The sequence below is a fragment of the Telmatherina bonti genome (genome assembly GCF_933228915.1).
Source record: "Telmatherina bonti genome assembly, chromosome: 20".
Lineage (NCBI taxonomy): Eukaryota > Metazoa > Chordata > Actinopteri > Atheriniformes > Telmatherinidae > Telmatherina > Telmatherina bonti.
Genome location: NC_136618.1, coordinates 26198633 through 26222846, shown reverse-complemented (window position 1 = coordinate 26222846; position 24214 = coordinate 26198633). Strand labels below are relative to the sequence as shown.

The following is a 24214-nucleotide window of genomic DNA, read 5'->3' as shown; positions in this document are numbered from 1 at the left end:
CACTATGGTCTTTTTTTTTTTATCCCTTTTTTCTCTTCACACTCTTTTTTTGTTTATGTTTTTTGAAGAAAGGATTTCATAACTATGGATTTATATACAGGTTTTCTTCATTTTGTTCCTTCTCAGTTTGTTAGTGATACTCTTTTGTTTGTGTCGGCTATTTCATCTTAACAATGAATACACTAAACTAAACGAAACTTGCCCTGACACTCCTCTCTTTCATTGTTTTCTGTTGTCAGGTGCAACATTGAGGCACCTTGTTCTAAATAAAGCGCTCCTTTGAAAATGTGTTCAGTAAAACAAGTTAAAAAATGAATGAATAAAGAAAGAAAACAAAGTCATAGAAACAACAGATCAGTTACAAATTTGATTATAAAACAGCTTTCATTGTCATTATTTCCTTAATTCTCAATGTGTTTATATTAAAGTTTAGTTTTTATGACATGTTTTCCCCCCAATAATAATTTTTGTTATCTATTTATATTCCAAAGTATTTATTTATTTATTTACCTTTATTTAACCAGGAAGTCCCATTGAGATCAGAAATCTCTTTTTACAAGGGACAAAGGTAGCAGCTATAAAGAGTTAAAACTATATGAAACAAATATAAAACAAACACAGAGTTATATGCAGAATTAAATACAAAAAAATAAAGATAACTTTTTAAGAAAATCATTGACATTCCTCCTTCACTGCATTCTCAGGATAATCTTGAAATCATGACTGGATATGAATGTACAAGAAATACACTGTAAACAAAGATTTGAACTTGCGGTGGCGGTAGTGAGCTTTCTGGTTACCAAAGAAACCTAAATATACGACGAGGAAGAAGAAGTCTTTCGTTTTCTTGTCGCACAGTGCTGACGCCTCTTTCCACTCCCTGTCGCTGAAAGCAAAGACGAGTCCCAACTCTAAGTTTAACACAACATATGAACATTGTGTCACATCTTTAGCCTCGGGTAGTAGTGCTGCTAACAGCGGACGAAGGGACTGATGGAGTCGGTGCGGTTCAGCGCCTGGGTTCCGCGGAGAGGCTTCTGACAGCTGCACCATGATACCAGTGCCCCTGCTAGTGTGTGTGATGGCAGGTTGGTGTGCTGTCTATCTCGCCGACACACTCCTCAGGGTAAATATTTTACGATTTTACTCTTTAACCGTCTGTTGACTAAAATTAGCAGATGAATTCATCATATGGAGGTAGACAAAGTGTAAATTTGACCATCCAGTGTAAAAGTAGCTTCAGTTTGTACCTCAGATCCATGCGTTATCACATCCAGGGCCGTATTAAAAGTGCACAGGCCCCCGGGCCCAGCGTGTTCCAGGGGCCCCCTTCCCCACCACAACATTTTGAAAATTCTGAACAATACACCATGAAACAACATTTTGAACATCTCTCAGCCAGTGGTACCAGTAGCAACACACTGGAAACTGTGGTGAAACTATCTGGCTTTTATGTACATGTTGTTGTCCAAACTGCTGGTGTTTTCCCTGTGGGCCCCAAATGGGCCCCAAGTGGGCATGGATCCCTGGGCTTGTACCCATAATGCCCACCGGATAATCCGTCCTTGGTCACATCAGTACCTAGTATTGGTTGCTCAGTGTATAAGCTGAAGTTTCCAAGGGAAGAATTAAACTTCCAATTAAAACAATAAAAAAACAAACAAAAACATGGAAAATATATTATGTTTCACAAAGGAGAATACACAGTACAGTGAGCATGATCATATAAACTCACGAGCCACTGTATGAGGGCCACCTAGCTAGTACAGGAATGGACCAATTTATGCTTCAGACTGGACATTATTCTTGGTAGGGGTGGGAAAATCGAATTGAAAAATCTGGATTTTTTTGCTTCACATTTTTTAAATTGATTTTTTTCCAAACAAATAAAAAATAATCCATTAGAAATTTTGTGTCATCTTTATTGTTTTTATTGATCTTTTTACTTGTCTTCTTGTGCATCATAGCAGCAGAATGATGGTCTGGCTACTGTGTTTCTTCCTCTGTTATTGTTATTCCTCTGTTATTCCAGAATTATGGGATGATACAAGAGGGGAAGAGACCTCAGCCTTACAAAAAATTTTTAAGTCTTGGGCTTTTAATGTTAAATTACATCCATGTTGTTGACGTTTTGAGTTCTGCTGCTTGCCTGGTGCAGGTCAGACGCCAGGTAGTTGCAGCTGATGCGCCCACTATGCGATGTTTCCATGGTGTCATTGCAAAACAGTTCCTGTTATTTTATTGGTTATTTATATAAATGAACTATTAGCTGACGTCCAATAGTTTTAAAGCCAACATCTGCCAATGCTGATAAGATTTTGAATCTATAGGTGTCTTTGTGGAGGATTGCTTGTCAGCCTTTGAGGTATGACTTAAATAAAAAAGTTTGAGGATTATGTTTTACCAACTGCAGGATAACCACCTGGCTTTGTAAATAGACACTAACAGGGTGAAATTATGCAAATTTTGACTTAACTTTAACATTTTTTACAACTCGAGTTGGGCTAATGTAGTATTTTCCAAAGTGGGGGGCCGCCCCCCGGGGGGCACGGGATGAATGAAAAAGTTAATGCTTTTATACTGCTAGCATAATGGACCGGTTTTTGACGGGGCTCCCGCGTAAACGCAAAGCAGAAGATGAAGCATCGTCAGATATGCTTCCAAATCATCTTACTTCCAAGCCAAAGACTAGAAAATATGACGATACATATCTCGGCAACCTGCACAAAGGTTGGTAACGAGGAGAGACCGCAGTGTGTTGTCTGTCTGAAAGTGCTAGCTTGTGACAGTTTGAAGCCTAACAAGCTAAGACGCTACTTGAAGACCCAACATCCAGAGCACAAAGAAAAGCAAGTGGACCTTTTCAGAAAAAAACTCTTAAACTGCCGTGCTCAACAATGTCTCTTTACTAAAGCTGCCAGCAAATGCTCAACTTGCCTCCTACAAAGTTGCCTACCGAGTGGGCACGTTATTGCGAAGGAATTAATACCTCCTTGTGCTCTGGACATGGTTTCGACCATGATTGATGATACGGTAGCCAGCAAACTACGGACAATTCCTCTGTCCAATAACACCATCGGTAGGCGCATATATGACATGTCAATGGACATAGAGGAGCAGCTTTATGATAAAGTGCGTGACAGCCGCTTTTCTTTGCAGATGGATGAAGCTACGGACAGTAACAAGGATTGCTTATTGATCACTTATGTTAGATTTGTAGATGGAGAAGAGAAGAGGGAGGAGTTGCTTTTCTGCAAACAAGTTCCTGGCAGAGCCGCTGCAGAAGAACTGTTTAAAATCATTGACTCTTATCTGAAAGATGCCAATCTGAAATGGGAGAACTGCACGGGGATCTGCACAGATCCACAGCAAGCTATGGCTGAAAAACGAGCAAGTGCTTATCAAGCGCGTGTCCCCCAATGTGCAGTGGACGCACTGCACGATACACCGCAAAGCTCTGGCATCTAAACAGCTCAGTCCTGAGCTGAATGATGTAATGTCTGATGTCATTGCCACAGTCAATTACATTAAAACACGACCTGTTGAAGCCTGGATTTTTTCAGCACTATGCAAGGAAATGGGCTCTGACCACACAGCTGATCTGTTTCACAGCGAGTCCCGATGGCTGTCACTTGGGAAGGTGCTGTCCAGGGTCTTTGAACTGCGAGATGAGATCCACATCTTTCTGAACGAAGAAGGAAGCGATCTTGCCCACAAGTTTTACTGTAACAAGTCCCTCATGAAACCTGCATACCTCAGTGACATGTTTCTGAAACTCAATGAACTAAATTTGCAGATCAAATCAAATCAAAACTTTATCATCAAGATAGATAAAACACACACACACACACACACACCCACATACATCCATAGTCCCCTTACACCCACCCACAACCACCCTTGCTCGTGCTCTATTAGCTCCTATAAAAGAAGACGATGCAGGGCACAAACACACACCTCCCACATCTGGCAGAGAAAGTCACATCATTCATCAGAAACCTTGATATGTGGCAGCAGCGAGCAAAAGATGGAAATGTTGACTCATCTGAGACCCTGAAGTCGTTCACTGAAGATAACAGGCTGCCGAACACACTGATTTCATGCATGAAAGCACACATCTCTGCCCTTCAGAAACATTTCCAGAAATATTTTTGGACTGGATCCGTGACCCCTTCAGTGCAACACCACCTACCTACTTCATCAGAAGAGGAGCAGTTCATTGATGCCACTTCTGATTCAACATCGAGGCTGCAGTTTAAGTCAAAGACGTTGTCAGCATTTTGGATTAGAGTGGAGAAAGATTACCTATTGCTGGGTAAGAGAGCCCTGGACATACTTCTCCCTTTTGCCACATCCTACCTGTGTGAGACAGGATTTTCTGTTGGCAGAACATCTCTTATAAACCAAAGGGGGGCCCAGCAACAAAAGTATGGGAACCACTGGGCTAACGGCTCAACATTACAGTTGCATTCACTTAACATTTCATTATATGGACAAGAAAAGCTCTCCAGCTTCTTTGATAGATTTGCTGTTCAGACTTAATCGACTGATTGTAAGGTTGTCAAAAGCTGCCTGGGTAGTTGTTTTTTTTTTTTTGTTTTTTTTTTAGGTGTTATGTCAAAGTTTGAGAGTCACACTGACTCAACTATAATGAAAGAAAACTCAACTTTCCTGCTTTGTTTGCTTGTTTTTATTTGGATCGTGAATTGGATTTCTCTCTCCCTGCAGTCGTCTGTCACACACCGGATCAGCTATGAGTCATGGCTCGCCAGTCGGGGTCTGATGTTGTCTCCTTTCCATGTGAGATGGCAGACCACCATGTTCAACCGGCTGTTTGCGTACTGCGCTCGCATCAACCCCCGAGCTCTCTACCTGTGGTAAGAACTTACCATGCATGAAATCTAACCTGAGCTTGAGATACCTACACTTTCAGGCTTCTGCTTCTTAGCTGATCAGTTGTAGTGATACAACACATCCTGTACTAAAATGACAAAAAATGTCAAGTATATGCAATCAGAGCTTTATAAAAGAAGAAATTTCACCGTAATTCTTTTACATTTTGCAGGTTCAACAGTGGTCTGGTGTTTGGTATCGCTGCCATGGTGGGATCAGTGGTGCTGCTGATAAAAACACTGCAGCAGACATATGCACAGATGACCACAGACAACCCTCGGATCGGAGGCCAGCAGGCCCTGCAGGTGGTGGTATGTGCATTAATGTACATTTATCAGGAACTTGCATCATGTAAATGCCCATTTTAATACATATAAATAGACATAAGATGCTTCTTTGAGAGTTTCTGAGTCACATCTGTGTGCCTCTCCACCTCAGTTAATAGTGCCACATCTTGATTTTAGCCATACAGAAATGAGCCATCAATTATACAGAGCACTTTTCCTGTTCACGTTTTCATTGTAGTGTCAAATGGCTGTGAATTAATGTGAGCGCTAATCCCAGCAGACCCTGCCGATGATTCATGGGAAGCTATTAACCAGCCATTTATATCAGAGGATTTAGCCTGGAGCGGCAAAAAATGCCTAGCCCAGCAAGGAGGAGAATAAGTCGCAGACCACTCAGAAAAACACAGTTTCAGCAAAAATTGGCAGTAATAAAGGAGACAGCCAGAAAGACCACCTATACACCCATTTACTCCATATTTTACTGTCTCTACGTAAACAGTTGGTGTAGTTTAATCACAAAATGTGCAGATAAATGTTTGCCTCTTTTTATTTAGATGGTAAAAATGTAGATACTGGTCTGTGAAACAAGATGATTTTCAGCCTGATTATGTTCTCATGTTGTGTTTCTGTTTCACTCAGTTGCTTTTTCCGGCCTCTCGTGTGTTTTAGGTCCCAGGCGTCAATCTGCCCACCAGTCAGCTGGCCTACTTCTTCATCGCTCTGCTCCTCAGCGGAGTCATACACGAGCTGGGCCACGCCGTGGCAGCATTGAGGTAATACACGCTCATCCTTTAGGATGTTACCATGACAACCTGCAGGGCACTCACAGGACTTTTTTTTTTTTTTTTTCTCCATAAGGAAGTGAAAGGGTGTGGGACCATTTTAATCTGAGTTTGCATCTCATATTCATGCTTGTTTTTTCCTCGTAAACAAATGCAGGTTGAACACTGGAAGCAGTCACGCTTTCCGTGGCAGCAGAGTCACCTCGGCAGTAAATCCATTTATAACTCGGGTGCGCTTTCTTCATGATCAAGGAATAACGGGTGTCTTATCCGATGTGTTTGTTGTAAATTCAAATCCTCATGAATTTGTGGCAAATCTTTATTCATCAATGACTTTCTAACGCGGATCATTATAGATGCAGCAGTTTGCCTGCAGATGCTAAGCTGTGTCATACACTAGTTAGATGCACATGGTTATAAACAAATACATTTTTACATGCATATCATACACAAAACAGTGTGGGATTTATTTGTACTTATATTTAGGGATGTGTGTGAATATAATTGCATCTCTGGTGATGCTTATGCTCTGAAGGTCAATATTTTGTTCATCTTGCTGCATTCTCGACTTGCACACAATGTGTCTTTAACACTCGGCGTCCCGCGACAACATTGATACTTTGCAGAATATCTCAGGAACCACACAACAAAACTTAATGGGGAAAATGGCTGTTACAAGCACACTATTTGGGTGATCTATGGTGAACTGGAGACAATTCTAGCCTTTCAAGAAGGTTTTCAATCCAGCTGTTAAGATCAGCGTTTTTTCCAGGGACTTTGCACGTGAATTTCACCGTTATACGTTCATGATTTATTACATTTTGTGATTAAAACATTTAAATATTCTAGCGGACCTCCATATTGAAGCTCAATGTAAACAGTGCTGACTTCCTGTCGGTCTCTCGGCCAATATGAAACTCTGATTTCTTATTCCTTTGTTTTTACGACGGTGACATCCAATCGGAGCTGCTGAAAATCAGCGTGAGATGAAATGGTTATCTTACAGTATCAAAAACAAAATAAAGTAACAAAAAAAAAATGAATACAAAAAACAGGCAGGTCCAACTGTCCACCCTCTGGGAGTGTGAGCTGTTTGATGAATGTTAGGATCTTTTTCTCCCGATAGCCAAGACCTGAGAGAAACATATCTGAAAATGAAAAAGCTTCTACATTGTTGATCTGTCTTTTTATAATTAAATTCTGTGACATTCAATTTCCATTTTGTTTTTTTCTTTGGTTTTAATATTCATATAACTATTTATTTGTTCATGTGGCATCATTTTAGAATACATTTGATTATTACTCATGTGATTATTGTCCATATGATTATTGTCCACGTTGTCCTTAAAAGAAAGATGTTCTTGACTTATGCATGAAAGGGTTGAGATTATGTATGCATTAATAGACAGAGAGGTCAGGCAGACAAAAACAGCAATAAATAGCTTGGTGTTTTAATGGTTTAATTATTATTAAGTTATTTTTTAGGCATAGTTTGAAAGCCCGCAGCCTTATTGGTCTGAAAATATCTAAAAGGCACTTTGTTATAAATGACTTCGATTTTCCAGACAGTTCAGAACACATGATGTTACATATTTCATGTCTACAGGTTGACATAGCATGTTTTCGGAAACATCATGAGTCTTTGACGCTGAAGGCTCCATTTCAGTTCAGGATTTTTCCATTTGAATCAATCACTTCGAAGAAGATAATTGATACAGAGGTCTGAATACGTGCCCCTGCTTTCCTTTGCAAAACATCTGTAAAATGTTTTTCTCTCTTTGCAGGGAACAGGTGAGGGTTAATGGTTTTGGGATGTTTGTGTTCGTGGTTTATCCTGGTGCCTTTGTGGACCTCTTCACCACACACCTGAACCTCATCTCGCCTACTCAGCAGCTTCGTATCTTCTGTGCAGGTAAAACCATTTTACCCAGCAATATGCTGATCGCTGTCTCCAGCAGCCTGTCTACGTTGCAGCTAATATGATCACAGCTATTAATCACAATTATTAAGAGCATGTTGTTTTGGCGATAAAGGTCACACAGAGGAATTTATTGCTAAGCAGCAGACTGTCACAACTCATCAAATCATTTCACTTGCCATTAAGAAAATTGAAGCTTGATGAATTGATCGGAGTTGGCAGGTATTCATGCGTGAATATGACTGATGTCTGCCGTTAGAGGGCAGCCGCTAAAAGGCATGGGTGTCCTTGTGTGGAAAAATTGGTTCCAATTTTAATTGATTAGCAGCCAGAAATGCTTTTTTTTTTATTTATAATTTATTAATTACAGCATTTGTGAGAAAAAGTAGAAATACATCTTATAAATGTTGTGATGGTCCAGCCTTTGTGGGCGTTGCTGTTTTATTTTTGATAAATGCTTTGTTGATTGATTTGATTTTGTGTCGTTGGGCTTGATGCTGATGCAGATTGGAGACAGCTGGCCAGGGTCTTCATATACCAGGGCTTCTCAGTTAGATAGTCAGATGGGCCAGATTTTCAAATAAATAAAATGATCAGAGCCAGTGTATAAAGTAAGGGAAAACAAATCAGTAAAAATAAATAAAAAGATACATTTACATTTTGAAAAATAAGTAGTTTATTAATTTTTCTATTTTAAATTCAGTCCCACATAACAAGTCAAAATGTGCAAAATAAAATAATAAAAATTCCAGTCAGAGCCTATTTTTCTCCTAACTTTTAACATAAAAAGTATCAAACTAAACTTCTCGATGTGGTGCCACTTCACATTATAATCTTTAAACACTCATTGCATATTAAACACATCGGTTTGGTCCTCGAATGTGACGGAAAAATAAACAAATACTTATCAGTCCAGGCGGGGTTAAATCTGCGGTTCACCATTACAGTTGTATGAAGTACAATTTAATCCCATTTGGATGTTTCTATCATCTACTGCAGGCAGTTTCCTCATCCAATGATGAACACTGTTAATACTCCACATTTTCACTGCAAAATGCATCACATTATAATGTAATAAGTTTAACGCTTTTGCAATAAGACTTGTCACGTTATAATATAAGATTCAAAACCTTTTTTTTTTTTTTTTTATCAGGGTGACACCTGTTTTCTTAGCCAGCTAAAATAAAAATTGGCGACTTGTCCTTGACAGTGAGCCTTTGTTGTGTGTGCTTTGTGGCGCCTTTGTGCTTTCCTTCTTGCCAGTGGGAGAATAAAGTAGTTAATCTGGGGCTCTCCATGTGGTGACGTCAAACTGGGGATTTGTTGTTTTCTTTAATTTCTCCTCTATTGTTGCACCTTGGATGTTTTGAAGGCTAAAGTCAAGCATGTGTGTCCTTCTCAACGGTATTGTGCTAGTCTGCCATGTTCGTGGCCCAGAACACGATCAAGCCATTTACACTTCATGCTGATGAAAGATGAAAAGATTAAAAATACTTTATTAATCCCCAAAGGGAAATTCAGTATTGTAGTATATAATAATTAATTAGAGGAGGTCTTGTTCCAGAGGCTGATGGCTGCTGGCAGGAATGGTCTTCTGTATCTTTCAGTCTTGCATCGGACCTGAAGAAGCCTCTCACTGAACACACTTTGTTGTTTCTTCACTGTGTTGTGGAGAGGGTGTGAAGAATCCTCCATCATCTTCATCAGCTTGTGCAGCATTCTTCTTTGGACAATCAGCTCCAGATGGCTCTCATCACAGGAGTGATGGCTGTCATGTAGGAGTAGGAGGAGTGCTTTTGCAAGAGGATGAATTTGGAATCGATAGACCTGTTAGTTTCTTGTATAGAAGTTCACCAACCACCAGCTGAATTATCCTGTTATAGAGAAAGAGGCCTGGTTTGGTTTTTAGTACATTTCCATGACCATAACCTTCTAGCAGTGCCCTGATCATCGTCTTATCAGGTGGTCTCTCTTTTAGCAGTCCATCTGTCTTGATATTTGCCACATTAAGGGGCAGGACAATGTCCCGGCAGATGCATTGTCCAGGGCAGTGCGAGCGCTTATTTTTCTTCCTTACCAAGTAAATCCTCTTCCTCTTTAATGGCTTTCGGATTCCAGTTACTGGGATGGAAACTGGGCCTATTGGGGTATGAATAGTAAAGTTGTGCTGAATGTCTTTGGCTTGTTGTTGGCATGTGGATTTGTTTTCATCTGTCAGGTTCCTGTGGGCACCCAGTTTTGATGGGGGGAGTGTGACAGTCCAGCGTTCATTAGCCTTGTGGTTATATTTTGGCTAATTGCTTTGTTGATCTGATTTTGTGTCTCAGGCCTTGGTGCTGTTGGCGGATTGGAGAAAATTTCTTTGTGAAGACCAAAAAGCAGACATAGTGATGGGAAAAAAAACCCAAATGAATCAGCTTGTACTGATTTATGTTACGTTTGTTTTATGATAATCCCAGCAGTGGTGCTTCAGAGTAAGTTTACTGCAATAAAATCCCTCTTCATACATAAAAAAAAAATCTAAAACGTCGTCTGATTTTCACTCATAAAATAAAACACAAACGGTAAACCTGAGCATTTATTTATGGAGAAAAATGATGTTTTATACATCTGGGTTTAGAAGCAGGTTAGCTTTTAGTGTCAGATGTGGCAGTCTGGTGCAGCAGTAACAGCAGCTTAATGGTTCCCCTGTTAGCCTGGAGGGAGTTTAGTCGGTTCCTCTGCTCAGAACTGTTTCAACTCCGAGGTGTTGGTGTGTTTCCTCGCATGAGCTGCTCGCTTCACGTCCTTTCACAGCGTTTCTGTTGCGTTCAGGTCAGGACTTCACTGTTTCAGAAGTAAAACTTATGAATGGTATAAACAGTTTTTATTATTATTATTATTATTATTATTATTATTATTATTGTTATTATTGTTGCTCTCTGCTTATTTTGCATCTCACAGCTTGACATTCCAGTTTCTGGTGGTAGTGTGTGATGTCCCATGTATAACTCCATGTCAAATCAAATTTTAAAGTGCTTTATATATATTAGAAATGACAAAGGAAACAAATATATGCACACCTGATCAATTGCACACACATACAGACCCCCCCCCCCCCCCCCCCCCATCCCATGTTCCAGAGCACAACTCTAGGAGCATATTCTGCTTTTTTAACCAGCCAGGTGACCATTTTTCTGACCCCTTAGTCCAGGTTAGGGTTACTGTTCTCCCAGCAATCACTGGGTGTGAGGCAGGGTACACACTGGACAGGTCGCCAGTCCATCGCAGGGTTCCCCTTAACAAATAAATAATAAAATAAGTTTCATGGTTTGGCAATTGTCATATGATGTAAGTACCCACTGGATGGGGGGGGGTATTTTTTTTATTTTATTTATTTTTTTATGCTCTGTTTTTTTTTTTTTTTTTTTTAAACTTTTGTTATAATTAACCACCAGTTGTGTTTAATAACATAAGTAGGAGTGAAAGCACAACTATTAGCTGAATATTATTCCCTATTTTAAGTCAGAATTTCTGATGATTTAAACAAAGAAGCAGACAACATAGATATTTATTGCTCAAATAAATTAGAGATTGCACTGGCTTGTTTTTATAGAGCGATTCCAGATGTTCATGTCCATTCAACTTCCTGCAACAGTTTGTGATTTGTGCTTGTCAGGATGTGGATTTAGGACGGGTTAAAATAATCCTGTCATGATTTAACACAGAAGTCACGTTTTGCCTGTAAATATATACCCAGACAGATTTTTTTAAGAGAAATGTTTAGTTGTTGCTGTTTAAACAGCTGTTTTGTACAAAGTCAACAAATATCATTCATGTCTTACTTATTACTCCCCCCACTAAAGGACAAGTTTGTGCTTGCTAACTTTCTCCATTGCCATAGCAACCAAACCAACATAACACCAGCAGCACTGGCTTGTTTTACTGAGATATTTGCACCATCTGCTGGATTGAATTGAACTTTATTTAATCTCACAGTGGAGAAATTTACTTGCTGTACAACCTGACCAGAGTAAGCAGACATAATTAAACAAACACACACAAGATAAGGCAAAGCTGCAGCATAGTTAGACTAAGCACGCTTTTTCTGCAGATTGGGAGGAAATATGAGCTTAGATTAGATAAAATAATCCTTTATTTGTCCCACAGTCTGGAATTTCCGGTGTTGTGACACATAGTTAAAAAACAGCAGGAGAATAAAAACATGCAATATATAAGATAACTATTACGTACATAAAATGTGTGCAGATTATAAACAGCAAAAATAAGTCTGGGTAAAGTGACTTCAGTATATTTTAGTGTTATATACAGTAATATGACTATGTACAGTGTAGCATTAGACAGATAAATGTCAGTAAAGTGACTTCAGTGAGTTGCACCACAGATGTTTCTCAATACTGCACATGGTATCTCAGTATTGTATATGGATACGGTTGGACGATATGTTTTTAGGATCATAACACTCAACACACCTAAATGGGGGATTGAGGGGAAAAAAGAAGGGTCTCTGCACCGTCGCTTCAAGGGCAGTCCAGGGATCTGAACAAAAAACACCTCAGCTGAAATGACCACATCCTCAGACAGTCACAACATAAGGAATGTCCCAACAATCCATCATGTATCTAACTACATGCGTTCTTTCAGGACATGCAGGCTTCCCTCTGTCTACTGGGCAGGAAAGATTTGATCAAGTTGCATTTAGAGTCCACCTGACCAGATCCATGGGTTAAAATTTCAAATTTAGAAGGTAATGCAGAAAGAGGCTCAGATAGACAGACTGACAGTACAAAGAAGGGATTACAAAACAAACGTCTGATGCATCTTATTTATACTCCCATGTTGTTTAAATGTGCAAGTGGTTATTTTGTGCTGGAGGTGGTTTTTATTCTGCCAGGCAGTTTATTTGTAGCTTCAAACAGACTGAGACGGTTTGGTGTGTTGGGAATCTTAAAACGAATAAAACATTTTGCATTGTCAAATTTAAATATGGCCTAAATAACTTTGAAAGGAAGATTGTTTCGCATTAAAGTAGTATTACATGTGGTAACAACATGCAGTGTTTGATTTTAGACATCATAAATTAGAGCTTTGTCAGTGGTTCATTAAAATTCTGCAGTATTTTTGTCTTGTGTGTGTGTGTGTGTGTGTGTGTGTGTTTGTGTGTGTGTGTGTGTGTGTGCTTTTGTCCACCACGGGGAAATAAAAGCAAATGAGCTCACTACAGATGATCATGTAGCTGTCGAGGTGCCACATCCCTGCGTTTCCCCGTCTGCAGCCTTCAGAGGGCAGTAAAGAGCTGCTGTGAGGTATCTGTGACCCTTTAGTGCAGGGTTGTTCCACTTGCTCTGACGATGGCAGCAGCCCTACAGATATGTCAAGTGTCTCTGCCTAAACACACCTGACCCAAACTAAATAGATCCAACAGCTGTTGAAAACCTCCTGGGAGCGAGTTAAATAGTCCTGCTTTAGTACAAAATTCTTCCCGGCATTTCTGACATGATTATAACAGAGTTGTGACTCCAGAGACGAACGTTAGACGTCCCTTTGAGTCACGTGACAAGCCAGAGCGAGGAGGATGCTTCTCCCATCAGGCGAGCTGTGACATAACTGCATGTGGTGTTTGTTTATTTCTCTGTATGTCCACAGCAGTTACTCTCTGAGCAGAGAGGGGAGTTGTGCAACATAACATGTTTACTATTTATTCTTGTCAAGAAAGCCGATCCGTCTTTAGTTGTTCTTTCACCACATAAATCGGAATAAAAAACGGATGAGAAGTTTTTTGTGCCTTTAGGCAATTTCATCTTACTTTAATCAAGACAAAAAAAAAAGGTTCCCAAGACTTGTCGGAAAAATTCTTGGCATCTTTGACTTTTAATTTTGACCATGACCAGAGACTGAAATGCTGTCCTGACCTCATCAGACGATGAGTTTTTGCTTCTGTGGTTCTGCTAGCATAATTAAGATAGTATAGCTGTCTCTATTTTTAGTGAGCTGTGATTACAGTTTTGCCACAACATCCTACAATAAGATCATGTATGGAGCAAGCAGACTGGTACTGCTGGATTTGAACTTTACCACACGAAGTTGATGTGAATTTGAAGTTATGCTTCAGTACACACCTCAGTAACCGACTTCCTCCTGGACTTTTTAAAGCACTAATAAACTTGAATTGTTTGTGTCGTGGTGTGAAGACTGAATAGGCCTTGTTACTTATATACAACAATTTCCCAGGAAGGATAGTGTGTAACACAGTCAGATGATCTATAGCTTACCCTTTAGGTGATCTATGGAGATCTTCCAGGGATCTTTATCCCCTCCAGGAGGCCACAAAGAGGATTTTACATTGGTGTACCCACAATGAGTGCTCCATGATAACATAATTATCACGTTTTCATAATCAAATAACAGATCAATATCTCTACTATGTTGCTAGGAGACCTCTATTTTGTTCCAGGAAATTATAAGGTAGCTACTTCCTGTCAAACTCTCCACCAATCAGACAGCTTACGGTAAATTTATGGTAATGTCTAATCAGAAGCATCCAAAGATCAACAAGTAATATGAAAGTTAGATCTGCCTGAAGCGAACAAAGTCAAGAAGACGGGTTTTCATAGGCACCAAAAACAAGTTGAGTTGTTATTGTGAGATACTGGGTAAATAGTAAGTGATTTGTATTTCAATTTTGGTTGGCCCTTAGGGTGCTATGTAATTCATTTTACATCATTTAGGCCTCATAACCTGCCAACTGAGACTGTCACGAAAAGAGTTAAAAAAATTGATAATGACTTTAGCACTAAACAGTTAGGTGCTGAAATAAAGCTGCTTATCCTTGCTGTTACTCTTGCTGTTTACACTATGGAGCTTGTTTTTTTATTGCTTCTGCTGCAGCTCAGCACTTGGATATCACAATACTCAGATAAATGCAGCTTTGTGTTAAAAGACACTGATGATTATATTCTCTAAACAATTTGTCCTGTAACACACTCATATAACTTTTAAAAAGACATAAAATCTCATTAAAACAAGCTTGAATTAAAAAGATGTTTTCTGTTTTATTTTCTCTCTGTTTCTGTATTCAGGCGTGTGGCACAACTTTGTTCTGTGCGTGATGGCGCTGATCTTCCTCTTCCTGTTGCCTGTCTTCCTGTTTCCCATGTATTCCACTGGAGCCGGAGCACTGGTCACGGAGGTGGTGCAGGTCAGAGCTGCAGGCTTTTCAACCTAAAGCAATCTTTATTTGCAAGATAACACCTTGAGGAGATGTTATGACAATTTTCACAAGTTTCTCTCCTTCCTACATGAACAGATAAGTAAACATAATGAGATAAATTACCAGTCTGTCCATCACAGTTCTTAAATCAGAACTATTTGGGTTCCAAGCTTTCAGCTTCTACCTGTTTAGGTCCTTCAGTTGTTGATTTTCTTATGCATGAAGCACATTGGTAACTAAAACTTAACTTCCACGTCAGCGTTAGGAGGATAAGGGACTGAGTTTTGCTCTTCTGGTTGTAAACTACAGCTCAACCAGTTGCTGCTAGCGTTTGTTGTTCAGGAAGTAATAAACAGCAGCAGACAGCTGAAATAGTTTGTCAGTCCACGTTCCCTCCCAGAGTTGTGCAACGGCTGAAACTTGCAGGAGGGAAACATCTCTTCTTTGACCCTTTTCTCATTTGAACCAAGCCTCGTTCCTGTGTGTGTCTGTGGTCCAGGGCTCTGCAGCTGATGGGCCCAGGGGGCTTTCAGTCGGGGACATTGTGACAGGGTTGGAGGACTGTCCTGTCAGGGGGGTTGAGGACTGGACCAGCTGCCTGTCTCACCTCTCGCACACACCACAAACAGGATACTGCGTCCCAGTTGCCAGCCTGCAGCCCAGCTGGGCTCATGGACGTGGTGGGTGAAAGACAGTTTGCCAAATCAAAAGAAAAACTGTTTTAAGCAAAGGTTGTGATGGCCTTTAAGATTTTATGTCAGTGCAATGTGCTACTCAAAGATGAAATTAGGTCAGACCAACGGAGCAACAAAAGGAGCTCTGATTGGCCAGGGATCAACTCATGTGAGATAAGGACTCAACAACTGGCCAATCAGAGCTTCTGCTGCATGCCTGTGGTCTATAATTACTTAAGCTGCTCCCATCATTTGGCAACAGATGCTAAAAAATTAATTTTCTTTGTTGAAAACAGATCATTTCATGCACTAAATATAAATAGCATTCATTATAATCAATAGTTTCAGCCATTTTTCTTCTCAGCTTTCAGTTTCAAATGTGGATCTGCTATTTCCTCTTTAATGGAGGACGTTTTTTTTTATGTTCATACACCAGATTCATGGTTAATTAAAATAACTGTCTGCTGCATCTTCATGTTGCCCAAAAATTGCCTTGATATTCACAACAATCTGGTTTTATCTAGACTGCCTATAATAATATTTAGGGATGCACCGATCCAATCTCTGAAATTTGAATATCTGCAGATACCGATATTCGCCGATTATGTTTATGTGAACATTAATGTGACTATGCTTATTATTGCTGTTATAACTGTGTAAGATTGCATTAGGTTGTAATAAATGACCCATCCTTTCTGAAGTTACCTCATCAATACAAATATAATAACATTATAGATCTAACAATTTTAATAAGTTTTATTTTGATTTGGCACATTTTACCTAAATATGATATAGGTGTGATTTTGAAACAAAGATCTCGCTTTTAGTGTAACATTTAGCATTTATTTCTTTTAAAACATGTCATCAAACACATCAGTGCTGACTTGAAGAGTTTGGTATCGGGTATCGGTTGTGGTATCGTTACACTTCTATTAAAATCATAGACTGAATATAGAAAGATGGACGGAGCCTCCGTGACGTCACCCGTAGGTTTCTAAAGAGCTAAATTGAAGCTCGGTGGGCTGTTCCTACCATCGCCATGTTGGCAGAGGCATGCGCGTCGTCTCACCAGGAAAATACAAATATGGGCAAAGAGATGGAGCTGAGAGGGGGGCTGTGAGCATCATGGTGGATGATTAACATAGAGCGAACTCCAAGATGCCTGTAGCTAAAATATAACCAAGCTAACCTGGAGATAACAGGAGCTAACCAGTTAACGGAGCTAAGCGGGCTAAAGCTAAGTCATGTTGTAAACAGCGGTTGTTCTACGTTCTTCTGACTTGAAGCCGGAGATTGGGTAGCTGTCAGTCAAAAGGACACGCCCCTAAATATGCTGAATTTCGAGATCAAATTACTCTTAAATGGGCGAGTTAGAAAAAAATGTTCTCCCCCCACAGTTGTCATGAAGGTAAACCTGACCTATAAACCGAAAATGGATCTTTGAACCAGGCATGTAAACATGTTTATTTCTGCCGTGAAGTTGTTTTTTTTTTTTAACATGGGAGTCTATGGGGATTGGCTCTGTTTTGCAGTTTTATGCACTTCCACATAGGCTTCACTTTTAACCACCAGAGGCTCCGTCCATTGTTGATATACGGTCTACACACACACGGTATTGAGCTGATACCGATACTGATATCGCTATCGGCGCCTCCCTAATGATATTATTAGAATCACATGATGATTTCAGGTGCCTCAGTTATTTTGTATTGGTCTCTGCAGTGCATTCTCTCTGTTGCACACTACATAAATCTATATTTTACAACAGTAACAATAAACTAGAGATTAATCTCTAGTCTTTTTTGTTCCAGCTGAAAGTAATGTTATGTTTTCATTGTGCTGCTTTTTATTTTTCCTCTCTCTCTGGTAGCTTACAAGCGTCTGGATGGAACGATGGACTGCTGCAGCAACAACAGCCTGACGGACCTCTGCTTCTCCTACACGAAACCACAGGGCAAGAACAGCAGGGAGAAAGAGGTGACACACACACACACACACATGACCAGGCTCTTTGTGGCAGGTTCATCATGTGAGCTGCATATTTATATTACTTCCTTGATTCAGTTCACTTTAATGCCTGTTTTTTTTTTTTTTTTTTTGTGGATAAGTTGAGTTTGTAGCTCCAGTTGCTTCAGTTCTGCTTTGCATTTTATCTGTAAGTGTGTTCCTTGTTTTTTTCCCCCTTCATTTAATCCCAGACTGACTCCATAATATCACCTGCAGGTCTCATTTTTATTAAGGCTTCATTAAAAGGTCCAAATCTGACGGGACTTGGATTCGATTTTTATTCTCACAGGAGTGTGAATAAACTTGTACATGAATGTTTGATTGTTGTCAGGACAACCAAATCAAAATCTTCTACTTTTTTTAACGACTCTCCTCTCTGAACCTGTCGTCATCATTCAGCATCACCTCCTCATGATGTAACGACAGGTGCAGGTCGGAGAGCCGCAGCAAAGCCTTTTGTCCTCACGTCTTATAACCTTCAGATGCGTCGTCTGCCCACATCTCTGCATCAGTAATGTGAGATTTCCTGCGAGGCAGTTTTCAGCCTCTCAGCCAACCTGTTGCTTTAACAATAACCTTGAACCAAATGTTAAACTGCTGCGCGCTTATGAAAAGCCTTTCTTTGTACTTTGCTGTTTGATTTGATTGTTCAATGTGTGTGTAGCTTTAACCCATCTCTAAATGAGAAAGGTAAACAAAATAGGACTGAAACAGGGCTCTGAAAGGAGTTTTTGTCTGTGATGTGAATGCTTCTCTAAGCTCAGAAAATTTTGACGAGTTGGTTAAATTATCTAATATGCTGAAAAAACAAAAACGTAGCACTCTTCCTGAGTATCATTAATAGGGAGAAGTGGTTTGGAAGATTCTCCGTGTGAATATCAGCAATCTGTTGTCAAGGATGACATAAAACAATCAGCAAGGAGTTAAAAAAGTTCACTTTGGGGGGTGGGGGGTGGGGGTGTGGGGGGATTCTAGTGTACAAATAAAATGGACACAAACGATAACCGTCATGTGGAGAATTTAAATTTCTGGTTTATTTCTGTTTTTGTTGCTGCAGTACGCCTGCATGCCGGTACGTAAGATGGTGACGGGGACGCGGGTGTGTCGGACCGACGACGACTGCACCACACACTCCCACACCGCCAGCGTCTGCGTCACTCCCTCCCTGGAGAACCAGACTCGTTTCATCCGTGTCACACACCCTCCCAACACACACATGCTGTTTGTAGGTTACCCGCCTCACCTGCAGTACTCTGGTACGTACCGGCTTCACTGTCCTCGTTGCATCTTGTCCATGCATTTCATAAGTGAAACGCAGATTTTTCTCACCTAAATTTTCCTAATTTTTTTTGTGTAAAATCTTTCTTCTGAGATTATTTTCAAAGTTTTTCTCTTTCAGGAAGCTTGCACCACCCACAGCAACTGTAAACAGTAATATCCACAAAATTACTGTTGACTGGATGCTGTAGGTGTTGAGCTGGATCTCTAATGAGCAGGAAGAGACTTGATGTCTTGTGTGAGCATATTTACATTTGATTCAGGAAATGATCACCTCTGTGTTTCCTGTTTTGTCTTTACCAGTAAGTTTGACCAACTTCATCCCCCGCTTCGGCTTCCTCCACCTGGACCTGCCTGTGTTCTTGGAGACCTTTTGCAAGTATCCTTTTATATCTGGCCTGCAGTTTTTACAAGGTGATAAATGTGGCAAAAAGTGGCTTTCAAAGAGCAGAACGCTGCTTCTGTGTGGCTGTCTAAATGCAGTGAAGGGTGAAATAAATCCTCAGCTGACTTGTACTTTGAAGCATGAACAACAGTTGTCCATGTTTGGTCCTGGTTGGATTGAACTGAATGCTTTCGCTAAATGTCAGCTCTTTCTGGATAACAGCTCCATTTCTGGCAGTTTTAAGGCTCTGCGCTAAAGCTGACTTTAACTTTTCATAATGAGTCAGCACTTTGAAATCCGTTTAGGTGCAGTTTTAATCACATCTAGATTGTTTCTGTCTCCTTAACATAGAAGTAATGTGGCTTTAAGTAGAACTCCGTGTTCTGGGAGGACTTTGTATTTAAAACAGCGAGTTGTCCTATTAGTCAAACATTTAAAGTACTTTATCACTCTGTTGAATTTTCTTAGTGTATTTATCCGTTTTCTGCTGCCTATGTGGGCTCAAGTCATACTCATTTATTTTCATGCATTATTGATTTAATCAATTAACATGTTTTTTGACACCTTCTGGGTTTCAGTCTACTTTCAGGCTTTGTTAGTGAAACAAAGCAACATGCACGATTAAAATGATGCAATGGAAGAGTCCGCTAGAGTACCTAAATGAGGATCGGAGGAGGCAGCTATGCAGCAGCAATATGTTTTATTTTTTCATTGTTTTGGAAAAAGCTGGGAGCTTCACCCAGCAGCAACGTTCCCTCCTCAGATGCCATCAGAAAACATCGAGCTGCTGTCTCAGTCAGAGGGAGGAAGTATTTCTGCAGTTGTTGCATTTTCCTGAGCTGCCCCGCATCTCAGATATGTGGTGTCCCTCTCCGGCGCACTAGCAGTAGTAAACTCCGTGCCCTGCTTCGCTCTGGACGGTCAGTGGATGCTGAACGCCCTGCTGGAGGCCACACTGGTTACTGTGGTAACGGACCGTCAGAAACGGGAGCTAATTGGTTTCTTCCTGTTGCTGGCAGGAAGCGCCCTGCTGGCAGCCAACGTGGCGTTGGGCCTGTGGATGGTCACAGCACGGTAGCGGCGGCGGCAGTTGGCTGCTCCGACATGATGGTAGTAAAAATAAAAAAAAAAGAAAAGTTTGACATATGAGGGCGCGCTTGAGACGTTGGGACCATTAAACTGTGAACGGAGAGGACAGGTTGCATCAGCCAGCAGTGCTGCTTCTCTCTTCAGACTGTTGAGCAGAATGTTGCTCTGCCTTTAAGCCATCACTGAACCGCGCTGCAGAACAACTTTCTGTCACCTTGCTGCCATCATATAGAATAAAAAAAGCACATATGAAAAGTACATGATGCCCTTTCTGTGAAGCACTGTCCCATGTGGCTGTTTACAAAATAAAAGCTATGAAATCCTTTCAAATCTGGGCTTAAAGTTTGACTGAAAACCTTTTTATGAGTTTGATTCCAAAAAAAAAGTTGTGCTGCTGCCGCGATGGAGGGGTTTCTTTAAATAAAATGAATTTCATGTACGTGTTTGGGAAAAGAACTTTAAAAAAAAAAAAAAAAAAAAGCCTTTGTTTTTATCCCTGAATGCATGGCATTGTCTTATTATTCAACACCATGTCACTGTTTGGAAAACTGCACTACCTGATGTTCATCATGATGTATTTAGTGAAGGGATCTCTGTTCATCTCAACATGTTTATAGGTGTAAAATCTGCAGATTTAAATCAAACCAGGATTTTATTAATTCTATATCTGGTTGTAAAAGCTGATTTGTCATAATTGTGAAATAAAGGACTGTTTTTTATTTAAGAACTCTGAAGCTGGCAGTTTACTCTTCTTTTCCTGTTATCCTGTTAATGAGAGGTGTGTCCATCTTTGTATGACTGGCGGGCTGGTCCCGTTGTTTTAACGTATTTCTACTTTATTACTGTACACTTGAAAGACACGGTGAAAGAAGAAGAAGGTTCAAAAGAAGAGAAAATATAAAATTATTAACAGTAAAACATCTGTGAACCATAGACTATGTTTACAACGTGCTTCCAAGCTACAATAAAAATACAAATGCTACTTCTTATATTTTTTTCTTGAAAGTTAAGTACATTTTATATTTGTGGCATGTTTGCTTGTATCAGTACTAACTGCACAACATGCACATATCCAGGAGAGAAACACGGACAGATCATGTGGAATTCATGGGAGAAGTACTGCGATAATAAATGTTGAAGCACTAAACTGTGTTCAAAGTATTCTGAATGTAGGATTTGTCTGCGGATGAAAAGGCTGAAATAGTTCAATGTCTTCTGACAGGCATTAAAATGTAGCAGAGATCATCGCACTGTTCAGCAAATGGCTTGGTTCAGATAAAAACACACTAAGGAGAGTCTCCATCAGGGAAATTCATTGTATTAAAAGAGAAAAATGTTTTAACTAATGACCAGCAAACTGGTATTTGAAGCTGCTGGTGTGTCAGGAATCCCAAAAACCTCCTCATGTATACTCCAGAGGCTGCAGTTGTACATAAAGCTGCGTTTCAGTCACCCTTAATCAATGCTTGCAGAGAAAAATATCTGCGTTAAGCTTAGACATACAAAAAGACTCATTTTCAAACAGTTTCATTCACAGATGAATGCCGTTCTACACTGGATGGTCCTGATGGAGTTTGGATGGCTGGTGGAGACCACCATGTCCCAACAAGGCTGTTCCATCAGCAAGGGTATGGTGGAGTCAGATTTCTGGCTGGAATAATGGTACACACCTTCAGACAACCTGCATTGCATCAAAATAACATCTACAAAACGTATGTACTTTCTAACACACTGTCTTCTGTCATGACATAAAAAAAAAAAAAAAAAAGGTGCCTTCTGTTAAGGGTGTGATGATATGCGTTTGTCCCGATTCGATTCTAAGTTTTTTGGGTGTCTATTCGATTTATATTGCGATTCTCACAATTCTTCGATATTGCTGATTTTTGTAGATTAAAAACAAAATAAATGTATAAAACTTTTTTTTTTTTTTAGCTCATCATTTTTTTTCCTAATTTCAATTAGGAAAAAAACAACACAGTAGCCAGATTATCATTCTGCTGCTATAATGCCCAAGAAAAGTAAAAAGATTTAAAAAAAAAAAAACAATTAAAATGACAAAATTTTTCTATTGGATTATTTTATTTGTTTGAAAAAAAAAAGATTTAAAAAAAAAAAAAAGCTTTTAAAATTGTGAAGCAGAATAATCCCGATTTTTGATCTTTTGATTCCTTTTTCCCACCTTCTGTAGTACAGACAACACACTCCCATGCTACAAAAATACCATCAAACCTTTAGCTTGAGGTCACCATCATCCCTGACCACAACGATATTTATTGTACCTATGGTGTATCTGTAAAAGGAACACCTATTAGGATTCAAACAGCAACTTTCAGAACCGCTTTTTCTGTGGACATCCAAGTTCAATGAATGGGAGAGTTAAGACACAATCTAAGAAGGGCTGTTACCATGGATCTGGACAAAAAAACATGGTTTTTGCTCATAGAAACATTGTCTCTGTAATCCAAAAAGTGCAATAGATACTAAACATGTACCTCTTTTAAGTTCTTTGCAACCTTCACACAGTTTTGAAAGTGTTTTGCAGAATAATTCGGGACTCTGTATGTGTTGCTGCTGCGGTTTGTCAGGATAGTGTTTGTTAAAACTAGTTACATGCAGGGAGCCTGATGCTTCGCTCAGGAGTTTCTCAAGCAACTTTCTAATTTTATACCCCCCACACACACCTCCAGCACATTGTCTTCCTCACAGTGCAACAAAGGACACGTGCTCCACTGGTAACACTCGAAACCGCAGAGTTGTTCTGGTATTATGAAGGAGTCAAGAAGTGTTTACGCTTCTTAAGTAGGAGTGAGCGAGAAAGAAGACACATTGTAATTTTGAAGGGTGTTTCCCAAAGACGTAAATACTGAGCCTTCTGCTCAGTAGCTGAGGTGTGTTTAGAGAAGCGCAGACACTTCTGTCAGCAGGTTCTGTGGTTGCAAAGCTTAATCATTGTACAATAATGAGTTCAGAGTGTGAGAAGACTGAGACATGCAGCGTGCGTGACTGGGTGTCTTCTGGAAGTGTGCTTGTATTAAGATATGCTTCTTTTTGTCTAGTCTGTGCAAACAGATTGTTCATGTGTCCTCATATGTGTGTTCCAGTTGCTTATCTTGTGCTAATGACAGCCTGGAGGGATGTTTAAATAAAACAGACACGGAGAATGATGAAGAGGAGGGAGAGGTTAAAAAAAAAAAGGAAAAAAAAGCATGCTCTGGCTGACAGATTCATGTTGAGAAATAGACCCCAGATTCACCTCTGCAAAGTATTGTCTGATTTTACAATACGTTCCAGATTTAATAATCTTCTCTGTTGTCGTGACAACCAATGTTAGTTAAGCATTAAATACATGTGCCTGCATGTAATGATTGTTTGGAATGTCATTATATATATATATATATATATATATATATATATATATATATATATATATATATATATATATATATATATATATATATATAATATAGATATATTTACAATAAAATTAGTATGAAAATCAAACTCAGCATCCTTTATTCATTTAGGATCACAACCGTACCAAATTCAACAAGAATCAGTTCATTAGTTCCTGTTATAATTTAGAATAAATACAAATTAAACCAATGTAGTTTGGAGAAATCTTTCAGCTTCATCCACAGTGAACTGTGAACGACTGTTCCAGCTTTAGCTAAAGTCACAAATGATGAATATC

At 39.6% G+C, this 24214-nt stretch overlaps 1 protein-coding gene across 1 annotated transcript; it reads left to right on the top strand.

The window, feature by feature from the left end:
* Positions 1-890: 890 nt before the first annotated feature.
* On the top strand, positions 891-21208 carry mbtps2 (membrane-bound transcription factor peptidase, site 2). Its single transcript, XM_079259863.1, has 11 exons — positions 891-1126; positions 4729-4877; positions 5066-5204; positions 5850-5953; positions 7747-7874; positions 14960-15078; positions 15590-15770; positions 17635-17741; positions 18829-19027; positions 19353-19428; positions 20290-21208. The coding sequence occupies exons 1-11, from the start codon at positions 1052-1054 to the stop codon at positions 20510-20512; spliced, it is 1500 nt and encodes a 499-aa protein (XP_079115989.1). The 5' UTR covers positions 891-1051; the 3' UTR covers positions 20513-21208.
* Positions 21209-24214: the final 3006 nt, after the last annotated feature.